Source organism: Botrytis byssoidea (assembly GCF_014898295.1).
Source record: "Botrytis byssoidea strain MUCL 94 chromosome Unknown BBYS_001, whole genome shotgun sequence".
Taxonomy (NCBI): Eukaryota; Fungi; Ascomycota; class Leotiomycetes; order Helotiales; family Sclerotiniaceae; genus Botrytis; species Botrytis byssoidea.
Window position 1 is genome coordinate 2,486,963 of NW_024065842.1, and position 15,175 is coordinate 2,502,137.

Here is a 15,175-nt window from a genome sequence, read left to right on the forward strand (position 1 = left end):
CGTATAAGAACTCAACCAGCTAACGGATAACTAGCTACTTTAATAATATACCTAGTACTCGTTATCCAATTTATATCCACAGATGAATATCAATAGCAAGGATTACCTACTAAGAAGGAGTAGCGTTGAGTATGAAATTCAACTACTTCTTAACTTCTCTACTTCTCAACTTCTCAACTTATCTACTTCTCAACTTCTCAACTTCTCAACTTCTCTACACACTTCTTCTCTACATCTTACCTCTGTGCTGAGAAAATCAACGAAATAAAATCACAAGGGGTCATCGACAGTCTGTATCCTTTATATCAAAACTCTGAAGGTATTTGCCAATGTTACCATAAGTCTAGACATTTGGAATATGAGATAATTATTAGTGAAATCTTCTATATTGCCACACTTTTCTTACTGTACCTTTCATGCCTCGTTGCCTGATATATTCACGCCTTCCTCGTGTGTCTGCTCGTTGCTATAAGCGACCAAGAAGCTTTCTGATACTGACAAACTCGCGATTTTTGTCTACGGCAGGTGAAGCAGCTATCTGTACAAAGATACTTCACATCCCGTTTGTCCAAAGTGTATCTTCACAACCGATCTCTACAACCACATCTAAAAGTAGAACGATCATGTCCGACTCAGAAAATGACGAAGACTTAAAAAAAGCTATTGCTCTCTCTTTGGGAGAAACTTTATCGCCGGTTTCAATCCGTGAGAAGAATGTTGTCGATCTCACTGCAAGTCCAAGAGCCATGCCTGACTCAAGAAATGACGAAGATTTAAAAACTGTGTTCGATTCGGAAAGCGACGAAGACTTGAAAAGAGCTATTGCTCTCTCTTCGAGAGAAACTTTATCGCCGGCCCCAATACATGAGAAGAATGTTGTCGATCTCACGAATTCAGATGAAGATGACGATAACGATGACCTTGATGCGCCTGTCGCAACACATTTCAAATTCACACAAACTAATTCTGTTCCCAACACATGCACTGATGCCGAACCCAGTACCAGTCCTCAAAGTGAGTGTCAATCTTACATCCTAAAATTGCATATCCTGTGATTTTGATACTGATTCCACTTGTAGTATCCAGCCAGCCAGACAACACGTTATTTAATGGCCTGACTCGTAAACAAATGGAGGAAGAACGCTTAGCAAGAATTCAACAAAGAAGCAAAGAGCCAGATGCCACTTCCAAGAAAAGAAAAGCTTCGGTGTCGTCGCCGACAACCTCATTAAATGATCGTCGCCAACCAAAAGTCTCTCGATCAGAACCCATATCCCATCAAATGACAATCAAAGGTAGGAAGGTGGAGTCTACAACTCGAAATCTCACCGACAAAGGACTAGATAACGCACTCGATCAATCATCAAGCCTCACAGAGCCAAATTCCGAGACTGACATTGAAACTTCAATCATCCCAGAAAGGCTATCCAAACGTCCCATATCAGAAGGTGATGTATCAGGTACCGGCATCCAGTTTCCTCTCGGAGTTGTGAAAAAGACCTGGGCGCAAGGGTTCCCCCGGGAGGAAGACATCAAGATTGAAGAGGTCCTCCAGAGTTCAACCCTTGAACATGCTGTTCTAGGGGCTTATCAGATAGATAGTGATTGGATCATATCGAAGATCCAGCCTTCTACAAAGGTCATCTGGGTCTTGCAGGCAAACACTGAAGCCGAAGTGAGTAGGATTTTCCTTATCTTGCAGGTTCATACCAAAAAACGGCTCTGTTCTAGTTCTCGGTCTATCGGTATCATCTTTCTCTTCCTTTCCGGGACAATAGTATCGATGTGATCGAGTGGTCCATAGTCCTTTTTTGTATAACGAACCGAGGCTGGAAAAGATTACTTAAGTAGACAGAAGCAATGGAGCTTCCCCAGGCACCAAAAGAGGTCGGTTCCGACTCATACGGCTGATCAAAATCATCTGGCTCCCCAGGAGATTTATCAGAAGTATATTTGAACTTCTTTACGACAGTCTGTCTCAAGGATTCCATGATTTCACCTGCAACGGAACAATGAACTCGTTCTATACGGTGGAATCATTGTACGAATCGAATTAGCTTTGAACTTGAAGCTTGATTATGATATAATTTTATGAAGTTCGTGGCTTTACAAATAGCAAATGTTTATAAACATGAGCTGCAGTCAAGACTTTTGGAAACTGCGATCCAGTATCAAGACCATTGGCGTCTATTCCAGCTTTTGCTTCTCTACTATCGAACTTTGGGGGATGAAAATCATGCACTGCACTTTAAATGAAACTTTTCCCTGACATCTTATAGAAAATGAACTTCAGGTCATTGGCACCGGAGACTTATCGATTTTGCTTTCCTCCGATGGAAGGCAATGTCAACATCATGCACTCAAAACTTCAAATCCTGGCACACCCTACGCATTTACGACTAGTCATACCCTCGGCAAATTTGACCCCATATGATTGGGGAGAGAGTGGTGGGATTTTGGAAAATGTGAGCGCCTACCTTTGACATAGGGATTGAACTGATAAAAGATTGCCAGGTCGTGTTCTTGATTGATCTCCCAAGGTTACCCAATGGCGAGAGAGCTTCTGATGACCAGTTGACACTATTTGCACAGGATTTACTGTACTATCTTCATGCGATGACGCTGGCATCTCGGACGATTGAAAGCCTCCGAAGGTTTGACTTCTCTAAGACGAAAGATCTAGCATTCGTACATTCGATGTTCGTTCTATCCATAAACCCCCCTCAATGGATTACATTTAACTATAGTCAGAGGAGGTTCCCATTTTGGCACGGAATTACAAAGAACCGGCTATCCGGGGTTAGGCAGTTGTGTTAGAAGCCTTGGTCTGCATACAGACCACCCCTTGGAGATTGAATACGTAGTAAGCTCACACCCATTCAACAAAATATGAGGCTGCGGTCGGAGGCGGAGACTAACATCAACAGACAGCATCAATGGGAAATCTTGATGACCGATTTCTCCGAACAATGTATTTGGCAGCACAGGGTAAGCATGCTATTCTGACATCTGCATCATTTCCGAACTTTCCCCAGACTTTAATTTATTACCTGCCTTATCACGCGGATAATAGCATCCGCTGGGATGAAGTGGGTCATTAATACGAGCACCCATTCTTGTCGCTTCTTGCCGATAAACGGGACTGAATTATTGTACTAGGCGATAATGGGTTCAAGGAATACAAGTGGAGAACAGAGAAGCCCGCAAGGTCCAAGATGGAGACCGTGATGGAGACTCAGCTTTCAGAAGAAATTGGGCGCAGGTTTCGCGTGTATTTTCCCAGGTATGTTGTTTAACCTTGTACGTCAGAATTGGTTGTTAAATCCCCATTTACAGCGAACAAACAGTCAAAGAAAGCAAGGGTGGCACAAATGTAAGAAGAGTCCATCATGGTTACCAGGATAAGAGGTCCAAAAGGTCATTAACTTTACGATGTACAGGCTGCTGGCACGATTTGCTTTCGATCAAAATGGTACAATGCAAGTGCTTTTCCAAGGGAGCTCATGCGTGATTGTCAAAGTCGCAGAAAGGGATTATTGATGCACAACAAAATGTTATTTGTAAGATCCCAGAAAAGTCAAAAAAGTCCACAGCCCATCGCATGGGCATACGTTGGAAGCGCAAATCTTTCGGAAAGTGCATGGCAAGTCTTCCGTTTTCACAGTGCTTTTTCTATTGATCGCGGTGTGTGCTGCTCGGGCAGAAAAATAGCTAACCTTACCAAATAAAGGGGCCGCATGGTAAAGGACAGAGTAACGAAGGAGCCCAAGTTGAATTGCAGCAATTGGGAATGCGGCGTTTTGTTCTCCGTCCCCCTCACCGATCTAAATGCACCGGCCGCTGTCCCCAAATCGGGCATGCCGACTATGGAGGCTTTTGATGGGTCTATCCCCGTACCCATGGTTTTCCCGGGTATTGTGTATGGATCGAAGCGCCCCTGGTATTACAGCGAATACCCTTAATTAAGTCAATCTTCCGATGCGATGATTTTCCTATTGGACCTGCCGTAAGTCCAGTGTAAGGTGGTATTCACAGCTGCGGATACCCTCCTAAAGCCGGCGCTGGCGTTATGGGCTGAGGGTCTTAGTTCCGACTGCGGTGTACCACGTGCGGTTGGGTATTGGCACCTCATGGATATTACTCCCTATGATAAGCACGCAGTCCAATATGCAGATCTGTGGACAGTGACATCCACACTCGCTGGGGTTCAGGGTGCTATGAAACGTGTCGGTAGGGTACTGTTCACGATGATTTTAGCATGAAGGCAGGCCCCTGACTTAAAGACAATGCGGAGAAATTTTTAACCAGTATCATGCCTGAAGAGAACAACGAAGGAATCGAGATTGTGTCATGTTGAATCAGTGAACGTAGATGCACAGTTGCCAAGACGGATGTGTGAAATTTCCTAAAGACAGTAGGGAAGTAGAATTGAGTGATTGCTAATTACATGGTAGAATTCATCTATCTACTTGGTGTAACATACGATGATCAACGGCGTGGGGGTTGTAAAACGCATTGGAAAAGTGAACGTGCCTATTTTTTGATTTTTAGGCATAACCCCATCGAATTATAATACTTCTAGAATTTACATGAAGAGCTCTAACCAATGGAAGTATTCTCATAAAAATAACTTATCCTAGTGAATGCACACAAATTGATCAAAATAATTAGATTTATTTTTATCTTCATTACAAGCACTTTCGTCCTAAAATCACTTCTCGAAAATTGGATTTGACGATATAAGGATTGATCCATTAATAGATTAATAATTCCAGAATTGATAACATTGCTTTTTCTGATGAAGTTCTATCTAATTTGAAGTAGAAATTATCACAATTTGTTAGATTCGCTTAATTATCAATTCTCTATCAAGGTTGTGTGTAACCATCTTCAATTCGAACTTAACATAATCATGTCAATATTTTGAGGAATAATAGTGAGTGATTTTAGATGTGCGTAGAACCGTCTTAGAACCCGCTCATGTAAGAAAACGGCCCTCTTTCTCCCGAGTCTCATCTACAACATGTCCAAGGCGAAACAAGGCGAACCCCCCTCTAAAACACATGCACCGGTATTGGATCTGTAATGCCGACGTTGTCGTTATCCATGGGGCCATCATCTCGTATTGACCCCGACATGAATAAGATTCTCTCATGATTGGCTTCTCACCACTTCCTGAAGATCGATGTCTAATTTGATTGAGGTAAGCCCAGCAGGCATTGCCACATTGGACAGCCTCGTGGTGGACATCATATCCCTTGCACGGCATTTCCAGATGAGATTTCATCATGCGCGACGAGAGGGAAAAAAAAACGTTCGGTAATCCCACATGACCAGCATTCTCGAAGTATCCCAATGTGTTTGGAAAGGATCAGATTGTGGCAACGTTTGCGAGAAGGTAGAACCAAAAGAAAAAAAATTGCTATGGCATGATTCTGCAATGTTCGTCCATTGTTTGACCTACACCAATGTCCATAACAATACGTTCAGAATAGGCAAGATGGACGAGGCGTGTTCAACAAGCATGCATCCTGTTCTGGTATAATTCGCTTTTTAGGACCTTTTCAGTCAACCCACAGACCGCTCTCCTCATCATCTTGTAGAATCATGACCATGAGCCCACTTAAGGTCACGGACATTATGTTCAAACACCGTATTACCATGAGACAATTTGGGGGGCATCATGTGGAAAAATTGCTAAGATTGTACAGTGAATGCTCAACGTGGACACGGTATCTTTCTCCCCCAGAGCCAACATGGCGAGATAGCAAATTGGAAGCTTTCGAAACAGCGAAACCAAAAGTTTCGTCTACAGATTCGGGGATCTTCGCGGGCATGATCGCCAACCCATACTGCCCGTGCCACTTTTTTCCCTCTTTGCCCACTTCGACCGTTGGGCAGCTGTGCACTCTCAGATCGGAATGCACCAGGGTGCAGCGCTTGATAGAAGACTGAGGAAGAAAAAGCGTCTGCTACCCAGTGAAATTAGGAAGATTTATTTAATTTAATGGAAGCGGATCTCGACAAGGGCCACTTCAAGAGAAAGAAGTAAGTGAGTATCTGCAGTGACATGCCCATTGCCCATCTAGAATGGATGTTACACAACACTTTGGTGGGGGTATCCAGGCCACTGTACGGTAGTTGGAGCTCGAAGTCGGTACTGAAATCTGGTGCAAAATGAATGTTGACGACCCCCCGCTAATCTAGGATCTACCTTGAAAGGAGATGTGAGACCAATACTCGTGCGACCAGAAAGTACCTGGTATGCAACTCCGCCACTAAGAGAAAAGGGGGCTAATCCTCTTATCGTCTAATGACATTGTGGTATGTGCATCTAGCTTCATAATCAGCACTAAATACACATTTTCCCTGCCCGCACGAGTATCTTGATTAGGCCCAAGTAGATCATAGTTCTGCTAGTCGATGGAACTTCGGTCAATTTCCGACCTTTTCGCCGAGCTATACATGGCCGTATATAGACCAATAGAATCATGGTAAATGTGCATTAATTTTCTCGACTTGGCGCGGGACGTTTTACACTAATTTGGAGGAGGCAGGACATACCATAGGTGGACAGTGGACATTCGAGTTAATTTGGGTACAATAGAATCTTCAATCTTCCAAGCTTTCCGATCTTCGCATAATCTTTACAATCAATCTTTAAAGATTGAAGCAGGGCAGGGGGGCAAAAGAGCGAGGAAGTTCCAGATCGATAACCCCCCCTACCCCCCTTTCTGATTTCATCACAATGATTACTCCGTACTCCGCCCTGCTTAGAAATTCAGCCTTGGCGTTTACTTTTGCTCGTAATTAGATGACTAAGGGCATAATTAAGCAAATGTATGAAATGAGCAAGTGTCGGGAAATACCCACGTAACACAACCTACAACTTACAATTTACAACGTACAACGATGATTGTGGTCATGATTATGTCAAGCGGGGACTCGATCGATGCTATCATGGGTAGATGTATCTGATTGGCTTGATTGGCTGTGATGAACTAACTACCCAACTGTCTCCTTTGCTCCGTTGATCGGACTGAATTGAATCGAATATCAAAGTTTGAAGTCTCAAGTTTTGCACTAATGATTCAAACGATCTCTCAGATAACCTTAAGTTCGAGGCCAATGGTCGGTCGATCTTCTAGCTTGAATTCCCTGTTCACACTACACACACTATTGGGAGATATGATCGAATGAAGATTTGATCACAGCTTTTCTCGTTCACTCCAGTTTCTTAGTCCATTCAATAGAGAGAAAAGCTCGAGGAAAGGAAAGTAGAGTAACCCCAAAATCTCAAATTTCTACAGCGATGCAATCCACCACAAAGCGTACATTCCACGTATCTTTTTTTTCTTCTACTCGGTATTGTGTCGTGTCGATACTTACGGAGTAGATACACCGAAGGCCTAATGGGCTGGCAATGCGTATTATGTAAACACCGTAGCGATAGATGTTGAATTGTGAACAACGAAGATTGTAATGTCGATCTGTGGATGAAATCTTAACAGAGATGATGGAGTTGTGATATTGAGTTTTTGGATTAGATTGAATGTACCTGATCTTTCACTAACATGGCATCGGAATGGTAGATTCGAATTGTAACAATTTATATTACATATCTAATGCGGTATGATTTCGGTATGATTTCGATATGATTTCAGTAGAAAATCGGGATAAAAATAGTATAAATTTGAATAGACGAGAGATTGTAAATTCTAGAGTCCTGAATCTATTCACATCTTGAGTATTATTTTGTAGAATGACTATATATATTATTCAAGTTTATGATACGCTCTCGATAAGCGTAATAATTATACCCATTTGGAAGTAACTGACTTTTCCATCAAAAAATCACAGTAAATGTTTCGAGGATTGACAATAACAGTAATAATTACCTACTATCAAATCTATCCGAGCCGATATTTCTTTCATCATTTTACTTGAGACCATTTTTTATGTCAATCGTGAAATCGGAAGAAAGCTGTTAGGCTAATTCCTTCAAGTAGATATTTCTTTCATCATTTCCTCCACTTGAGACTATACTTTTGATGTCAATCGTGAAAATTTCGATTCTCTAATCACCAAATGGTATTAGAGTTTTGGGAATATTGGGGATCGACATTTACCACATGAACACCATCACGTACTATATTGCCATTTGCAAAATCTATCTTTGAGGGTCGTTATTGTACAATGTTGTTCGTTACACACGTCGGTGTAGAGGCGAGCACACATAGGTAGGTAACCATTCTGGATTGCTTCTACTGTATCTTCACGATGGCAACTTGCAAGGACTCGGACCATTCACGAGTGGCCATTTTTTCAGGTTTTGTCGGACCAGATCCGATTCGTCAATCTTCACGGTAAGTCCTCAAGCATTTTGCGCCTACACATCTCGCGTACACTCTTACTACGTAGGTGGCGCTACATGAGCTCCAAGTGCGGTAAATAGTCTAAGCCTCCTAACGCCAATGGTTACTGACATTCCATTCTTTCCATCTATGGCGAACAACTAGATAATGACGATCGATCACTTTACTGTACTACGTCGTCCACTACCTTGCTACTTAAACTTTCTTCGGTCTCTCTCAACTCAGATCTATGAACTCCCAGGAAATAATATGAATCACGGCCCGGTTTTAACAACGCGGAGATATATTGTATGTTTGTGCGCATCTGAACCCATACTGACCAAACCACACAGACGTCTCTGAAAATACCGTGAAAGTTCATCGCGAAAGGGCAGAAGTCGATATAAGGAGGATGGTAAACGTGTGCTTTGTGTTTAGCTCTAAAGTCAAATAGATTCACCGTTAAAGTTTGTGCTCGGATGTTTTCCAGTGGTGTGTGTACTATACTGGTTCGAAGCCCACTGGAACATGAGGGATTGAAACCTCTAAAACATTCCCAAGGACGATTACACTTTGGGTGTGCTATGTATGAGGCTACAGTATTTGTGCTGGTCGGTGGGTGGCAACTGATAGGGCCATGAAGTCACTTTAACCCGATGATGGAGAGCTAGAGTATATCTGTTCAGAGAACAGAAGTAGCATCGCAGAGTTTGTATACGTTTAGCTAGGCTTCTGGTTTTTCTATTTCGATAAGGAATCATAGAATCATCTTGTGTGTCACAGAACAAACACCACTTCAAAGGCGCCCAGAACTGTAGACTGCGTGGTACACAATGAGGGGGAGAACCAGACGAACCAGCACTTTACACAACGGCTCGCAAGGAATTGCTCACCCATTAACCACTAACGATTAGGGAACGTGCGCATTGTCTCTCCAATCCGTATGCGTCGTTCGTCTTCGGGTGCACAGTCGCTATCTAGTGTTTCTCAAAGTACAAGAGGCGCTAGAAGATCGTTTCGAGGATCAAAAAACTAGGCCTGGTATGGTACCTAATACCGAAAATCCACCGGGTCATTCTGCTACTGTTATGCTCAGGAGGTTCGAGAATGAATCTCGAGATGTAGGAGCTGCTGCGGTCTTGAATACCGAACCGTGCAGATGTAGGAACGGAATTTCTTTGTAAAGCTTCGAGAAACAAACGTCTTTCTCATACATTTCGGACATGTGTTCCATGGGAGCATCACAAGATGTTTCAACTTGCACAAAAAAATGTAATAATAGAAACATATACTGCTAATAATGCTAAAAAAGTCGTCCACCTTGAAGACTTGACAGCCAAGAGGAGTTTCCAACTTGTCGACGGAGAGCACCCACTACTTCCTTGCCATGAGAAACTCTGATCACAGCCAAGCCAGTACAGATCCCAGATAAGCAGAATACCGGTACCCGCCTGCAACGTGCTCCTCCGTACATTAACTTTCGGGATGTGGCCCCGTCTGCATCTTTGACACTTCCTAATGGCAACTCAAAGGAAATACAACATGAACTCTACGAAATGTGAATTTCCGGGTCACCGACTTGACCATGAATTGAAACCAGTGGAAAGAGCCTTTTTCTCTTAAATTATCTCGCTACCTTGTAGCATAATAATAAGTATTAAGCCTTCTTCAAACTAATGCTTCCCCGAGAAGCGGCAGCTCTCACCTCCCTGCAAAGACCATGTCACGAAGAGCTAAGCATGTTCAAGCGTGAATTTTGTATCATTGTTATCTATGGAGTGGTTAGGTTTCACGTATAGAATACTAATGCTTTTATGATATCTGCTGCTGTGAATCTGTGATGTTCCAATTGTTCAGAGAGATGTCGTATAGTGATTTCGGCTCTTGTGAATCCATGTTGTACATACGATGTAGTCGTGTCGAGCAAAAAGCTAGCACGCAGCACACCTTGTCAATTAATATTGGAAATAATTTGCTCAGCTGGCTTATGTATGAAATTAAATGTCGAGAGTTCAGATTACAGGCATAAAACTACATTCTACGGAGATTTCCCACCACCAAACGAGCAAATCCCAGCACCTGGTTGTGAGGGCGGGCATGAGGGATGGAGCGCAATGCATCGCCATCAAACAGGCATTTCGTTCTACGCTTGTAAGGACTATATCCCAGACAAGTATTGACCCAAGCAGTCGTAGTGTCGACACGTTACGATTCACCAACTCACCAGCCGTGCTTTACCTTCATTTATTAATGGGTACGGTGTGGTATATACGGTGTATTATTTTCAGGTTCTTCAAATTTAAAGGTTTGACGCCTGGACCACGGATAGCCCTGAACATTGGAATAAATTGACTCTTGAGTCTTTGACTCTCAATCTCAAGAGTCTTCGAGTTCAGTTCCTGCATCTTAGGCGCAATACAGCTTCTCATCCCTTGCAAGTTGAGAGTTGAACAAGATGCTAGTACCGGCGATGAACCATTCAGAAAATAGCCGGACCCCATGTAGAGTTAGATGGAGAACTAAGTGAAGTGATGCACAGATATGATCATTGATCACTAATTAATGGGAAATACACAAGTCATACATGAGTACATAGCTACTACCTACCTAGTTACTACTTTTCGTCAAGTCTTGGTATGTCCACTTCTTGACCTCACCTACCAGATGGATTTCCACTCGACTAATAAGTTCTAACACGACTAAGAAGACTAAGACGACTAACTGGACTAACACGACTTAAGTTATAACACACCTACATGCATTACAGATTACAGATTGTAGATGAAAGATTGCAGAGTGCAGAGTGCAGAAAATACCAATTAGTCTCGCGGAAAATCAGCAAAAGTCCGCTGTACACAGCTTCTGATCCGTAGCGAGCGTAGGTAGTTTTTCGAACGAGATACCTGGGTCTGACTTCTAATTCCTCACTCTTTGGGACAAGACTTGGCTCGACTCGACTCGACTGGACCGGTGAATGTAGCAGGCCAATGACATAAGATAACATAACTCGTAGCTCGTAACTCGTAACTCACAACTGGACAATAATAATAAAGTGTAAAAGTCTGGAATCGTTGATACTACCAGGGAGTCCGTCTGTTACCACCACTCCACTTTTCAAACGTTTACTCTTACTCCTTCCCTCCTTAAGTTAAGCGTAGATATAGATAGATAAAATTCATTGCTTTTTGATTTTGCTTTTACTATTTAAATGATAGTAAAATGCTACTAGATGGTTAATAAATACTAAATCGTTACTACATCATGTGAGTCGTGACTTAGTATACCTACCAGTACTTTAGCTCATTTTTCCCCCGCAACTTCTCTCAAACTCTCTTTTTTTCCAATTTGCTCCTTCTGTTCTGGAGATTTGGTTCCTCACTTCTATCTTCTTATTACCATACTATCCCACACGTAAATGAGAAAAAGCAAAAGCAAAAGCAAAAAGCGAAAGGAACGAAAGAAAAGACTATACTCTTTTTCTTCCAATTCATCCAACTATCATCATCAATCGTCCCTTTGAATGGAATCTTCGCTCTTCATAGCCAAGCAAGCCTGACCTCAAAACCAACATCAACATCCAAATCCGCATCCGCATCCATCAGCTATCGTACTCGGAATCGACCTCGAACATCCATCCACCGGAACGTATCGAACGAGAGCCCAAGCTCAAAACCCCGTCGTTTACATATATACCCGTACCTCGTCATTTCGACCTCAAGAACATCAAATATCCTCATAATTCTAAAGAAAGACAAAAAAAGCTTTACCAGCAATTTGACATTTCCACATAATAACTTTCCATAGTTCAATATTGAACTTTGTTTTTCTCAGCCTTATTCTCTCACCGAACTTTATATTCATTAGTCGTTGTCACTCAGTGGAGTGCCAGCTATCATTGGGTCTCTTCTTTTCTTCCCACTTAACATTATCTCGACTTGAAAATTCGATATTTCTCAATATACATTGTTCATTGTTCGATATTCGCTATCCGATCTTGAATCTATTATTACTCGTCCAAAACACGAGGAGTACATCACCACTACTACCTTACTACATCCACCACCTTCTCCCGACGGTCCCTTTCTTGTTTAACCTTCTTCCTTCTGTCAGTCAACTGTCGTTAGTACACATTACAACCTACCCACCCCATATAGTATCACATCAGTCTCCATGATGGCATCGTTAGGTGCTTCTATGCCTATGCCTGTACCGGTTGCGGTAAATGGTACCCTTAAGCCAACCTGGTATGGCTACATCCCCGACACAAAAGCTGCAATGATCCTTCTCGAAGCTGCCTTTGTAGGAAAGATTAACCATATTGCCCGTCGCCCCCATGACAAGGAGCGATCTGAACTCATCAAGAGCGGCAACATTTTCATACACGAAGCACAGTCCTCTGGAGTAAAACGATGGACCGATGGTACAACATGGAGTCCAAGTCGCATGGTAGGAAACTTCCTTGTCTACCGAGAGTTGAATAAGCCATTTGCACCAGGAGAGAAAAAGAGAGCTATGGCCAAAGACAAGAGACAGGGCATTCGAAAGAATGGCAATGGTTCCACCAGTCCCGGAGGTAGCGTTTACTCTTCTATGCATGGACCGCTCAACAAAGAGATGGAACGTGAATTGGTCGGTTCATTAGTTGATTCATACGACTTCAAGAAGGATGGCAACTGTCTCATTAAGAAGACAATTACCGTCCAAGTAGGAGAACTCACTCATCACATTGTGTCGTATTACACAATCGATGATGTCGTCTCCGGTAAACTTTCAATCCCACAAAATGCATTCCCAGACGTCAAGCCGCGTAGGGACATTGTCTATAGCAAAAGCTACAAGCACTCTCCTAATGACTCTAACCTCTTGAACGAAGACGACGTACATGAAAATCACCTTGCCTACCAACACAATTCAGGACGGAGCAATTACGACTATTCGAATCGAAATGCGCCACGACTACCCGCACCATCCGCGCATGGCATGTCATATCAACCCAACAGCCTTCTCTCCAACAACAACTACACAATGGGCATGTCAGCCGCACCATACAGTCTCGCGCCATTCAACGGAAATTTCCCTGCAGTAAGCTCAGGTCCAAGTTCCTACAACGCCATTCTTTCTGGAAGCCCAAATTCCATCAGTCCTTATACCGGAGGATTACCTGCGACAAGTTCGCATGGCTCTTCTTACCCTCAATACTCATCAGCCCCAAGCACGTATGACACACAAAGGGCTGATGCATACAACAATGTCTACAGACAGCAGCGACATGGTTCCATCTCTAACATGAATGCAACACCCCTTGCGCATCGATCTTCGAGTTATGGCCAGCAAGGACTTAGTTCTGGAGTATCCGAAATGGTATCGGGGATGCCTGCCATGATCCAAGGCCAAATGAGCTCGAGGAGTTCGCACGACTCGGGGGCGTCTGGAATGTTCCAGAGCCAAATGGGCTCGAGAAACTTCAATGAGAGTACATACGCCTCCCCGAATCTATATCAGTCAAGAGATGCAACCACTTCTTCGCATGGTTATTCTCAAGCTCAGCGGACCATGTCACAATCTAACCAACCATATAACACACAAGCTGGTAATCAATATCCTCAAAACATGGAAACCTCGCCGGGGAACGTTAGCACTGGGCATGCTCATTACAACGTGGACCATCAAACTTGGCCTTCCTCAAACGGGCTTTAGAAGCTCCTGATTCAAAAAGTGGCAGATAACTTAATATGCCAACTTTGATTCTCTATTCTTCAAAACCGGATGTCCCGTATCATCCAGATTCTGCCTTCTCTCCTACGCCAAAAACCTCCTCCACGCCACTACGCTCATCCTAATAAGGGATACGAAGCTGGAGAGTGAGCATATAACTTCTTTGTATATTTTGACGATACAGTCAACCTCTTTCTTTGGAGGGGATGTCTCATGATCGTTACCATTTTGCAACCTTTCTCTATCGATAGGAAGCTTTTTCTTTGTTTTGGTTATTCGAAAATGGCTTATGAGACAAAGTCTCCTTCTTGGCAGTTGAGATGCCGGTTCTTGAAACTTTTTTACTTTGATTTTAATCGTTTAAATACATGTATGTACGTATGTATGGGTTACGGGTGACTGCCGGCGCCAGGGTATATATAAGTTTGTGTGTGTGTATATGGGTTACGCATGGTCGCTGGCGCAGGCGTACGTGTATTGCAGATATTTAACAGCAAGGTTCTCGGAATGATTGTCGGGGCGGATACCATTGTTATACCATTACTGAACGATGATCCCAATAGGTGTCATTGATTCTTGGTTTTGTCGGCGTTGTTGAAATTATCCGTTTTACAACTGTACATTGAACAGTTTTATAGAGGTCAATTGGGCGAGCAGCCTTTAAATAGGCTTAAATTTCTAATTAAATATTGATATTCTTGAGAACTTAAAGAAAATGTTTCATGAAATTGAATCTTGCTTGATAATTGTGTGACAATCGATCTTTCTCTCTGTGATACCTTTGATTTATCTCTTTCGCGAAAGTAAATTCTTTCACATTTACTATTGTACGCCAAGATGAATTTCAATGCTTCTCTATGTTTTTTCATAAACGAAAATCGTATAAAATTATCAACAAAGCCTCCTACACTTGGACAAGTAAAAAGAAACATTCCTTGAAGCTCATGTTTATATTTTGTAGATTTATGATGATGAAACATTGTGATACCTTACCTACCGCCAATAAACGCGCGGCGGCTATTGGTTTCCGGAAGAGTAGACACCCCACCTTCCCCGCGGGCAATTCCATATTTGATTGGAAAAGTGTATTTTGGATTCCATCCGAT

General features: G+C 42.7%; 2 protein-coding genes across 2 annotated transcripts; both read left to right on the plus strand.

Annotated features, from left to right (window-relative positions):
• Positions 1 to 623: 623 nt before the first annotated feature.
• EAE97_000749 (uncharacterized protein) lies at positions 624 to 3,962 on the plus strand (the record flags this gene model as incomplete). The annotated part of the gene is made up of 10 exons (XM_038871259.1): positions 624 to 1,014; positions 1,080 to 1,675; positions 2,280 to 2,465; positions 2,515 to 2,699; positions 2,752 to 2,863; positions 2,928 to 2,988; positions 3,160 to 3,283; positions 3,337 to 3,373; positions 3,441 to 3,643; positions 3,731 to 3,962. The coding sequence occupies 10 exons, from the start codon at positions 624 to 626 to the stop codon at positions 3,960 to 3,962; spliced, it is 2,127 nt and encodes a 708-aa protein (XP_038738620.1).
• An 8,565-nt stretch (positions 3,963 to 12,527) lies between these two features.
• EAE97_000750 (uncharacterized protein) lies at positions 12,528 to 14,051 on the plus strand (the record flags this gene model as incomplete). Its single annotated transcript, XM_038871260.1, has 1 exon — positions 12,528 to 14,051. The coding sequence occupies one exon, from the start codon at positions 12,528 to 12,530 to the stop codon at positions 14,049 to 14,051; it is 1,524 nt and encodes a 507-aa protein (XP_038738621.1).
• Between the last annotated feature and the right edge of the window lie 1,124 nt (positions 14,052 to 15,175).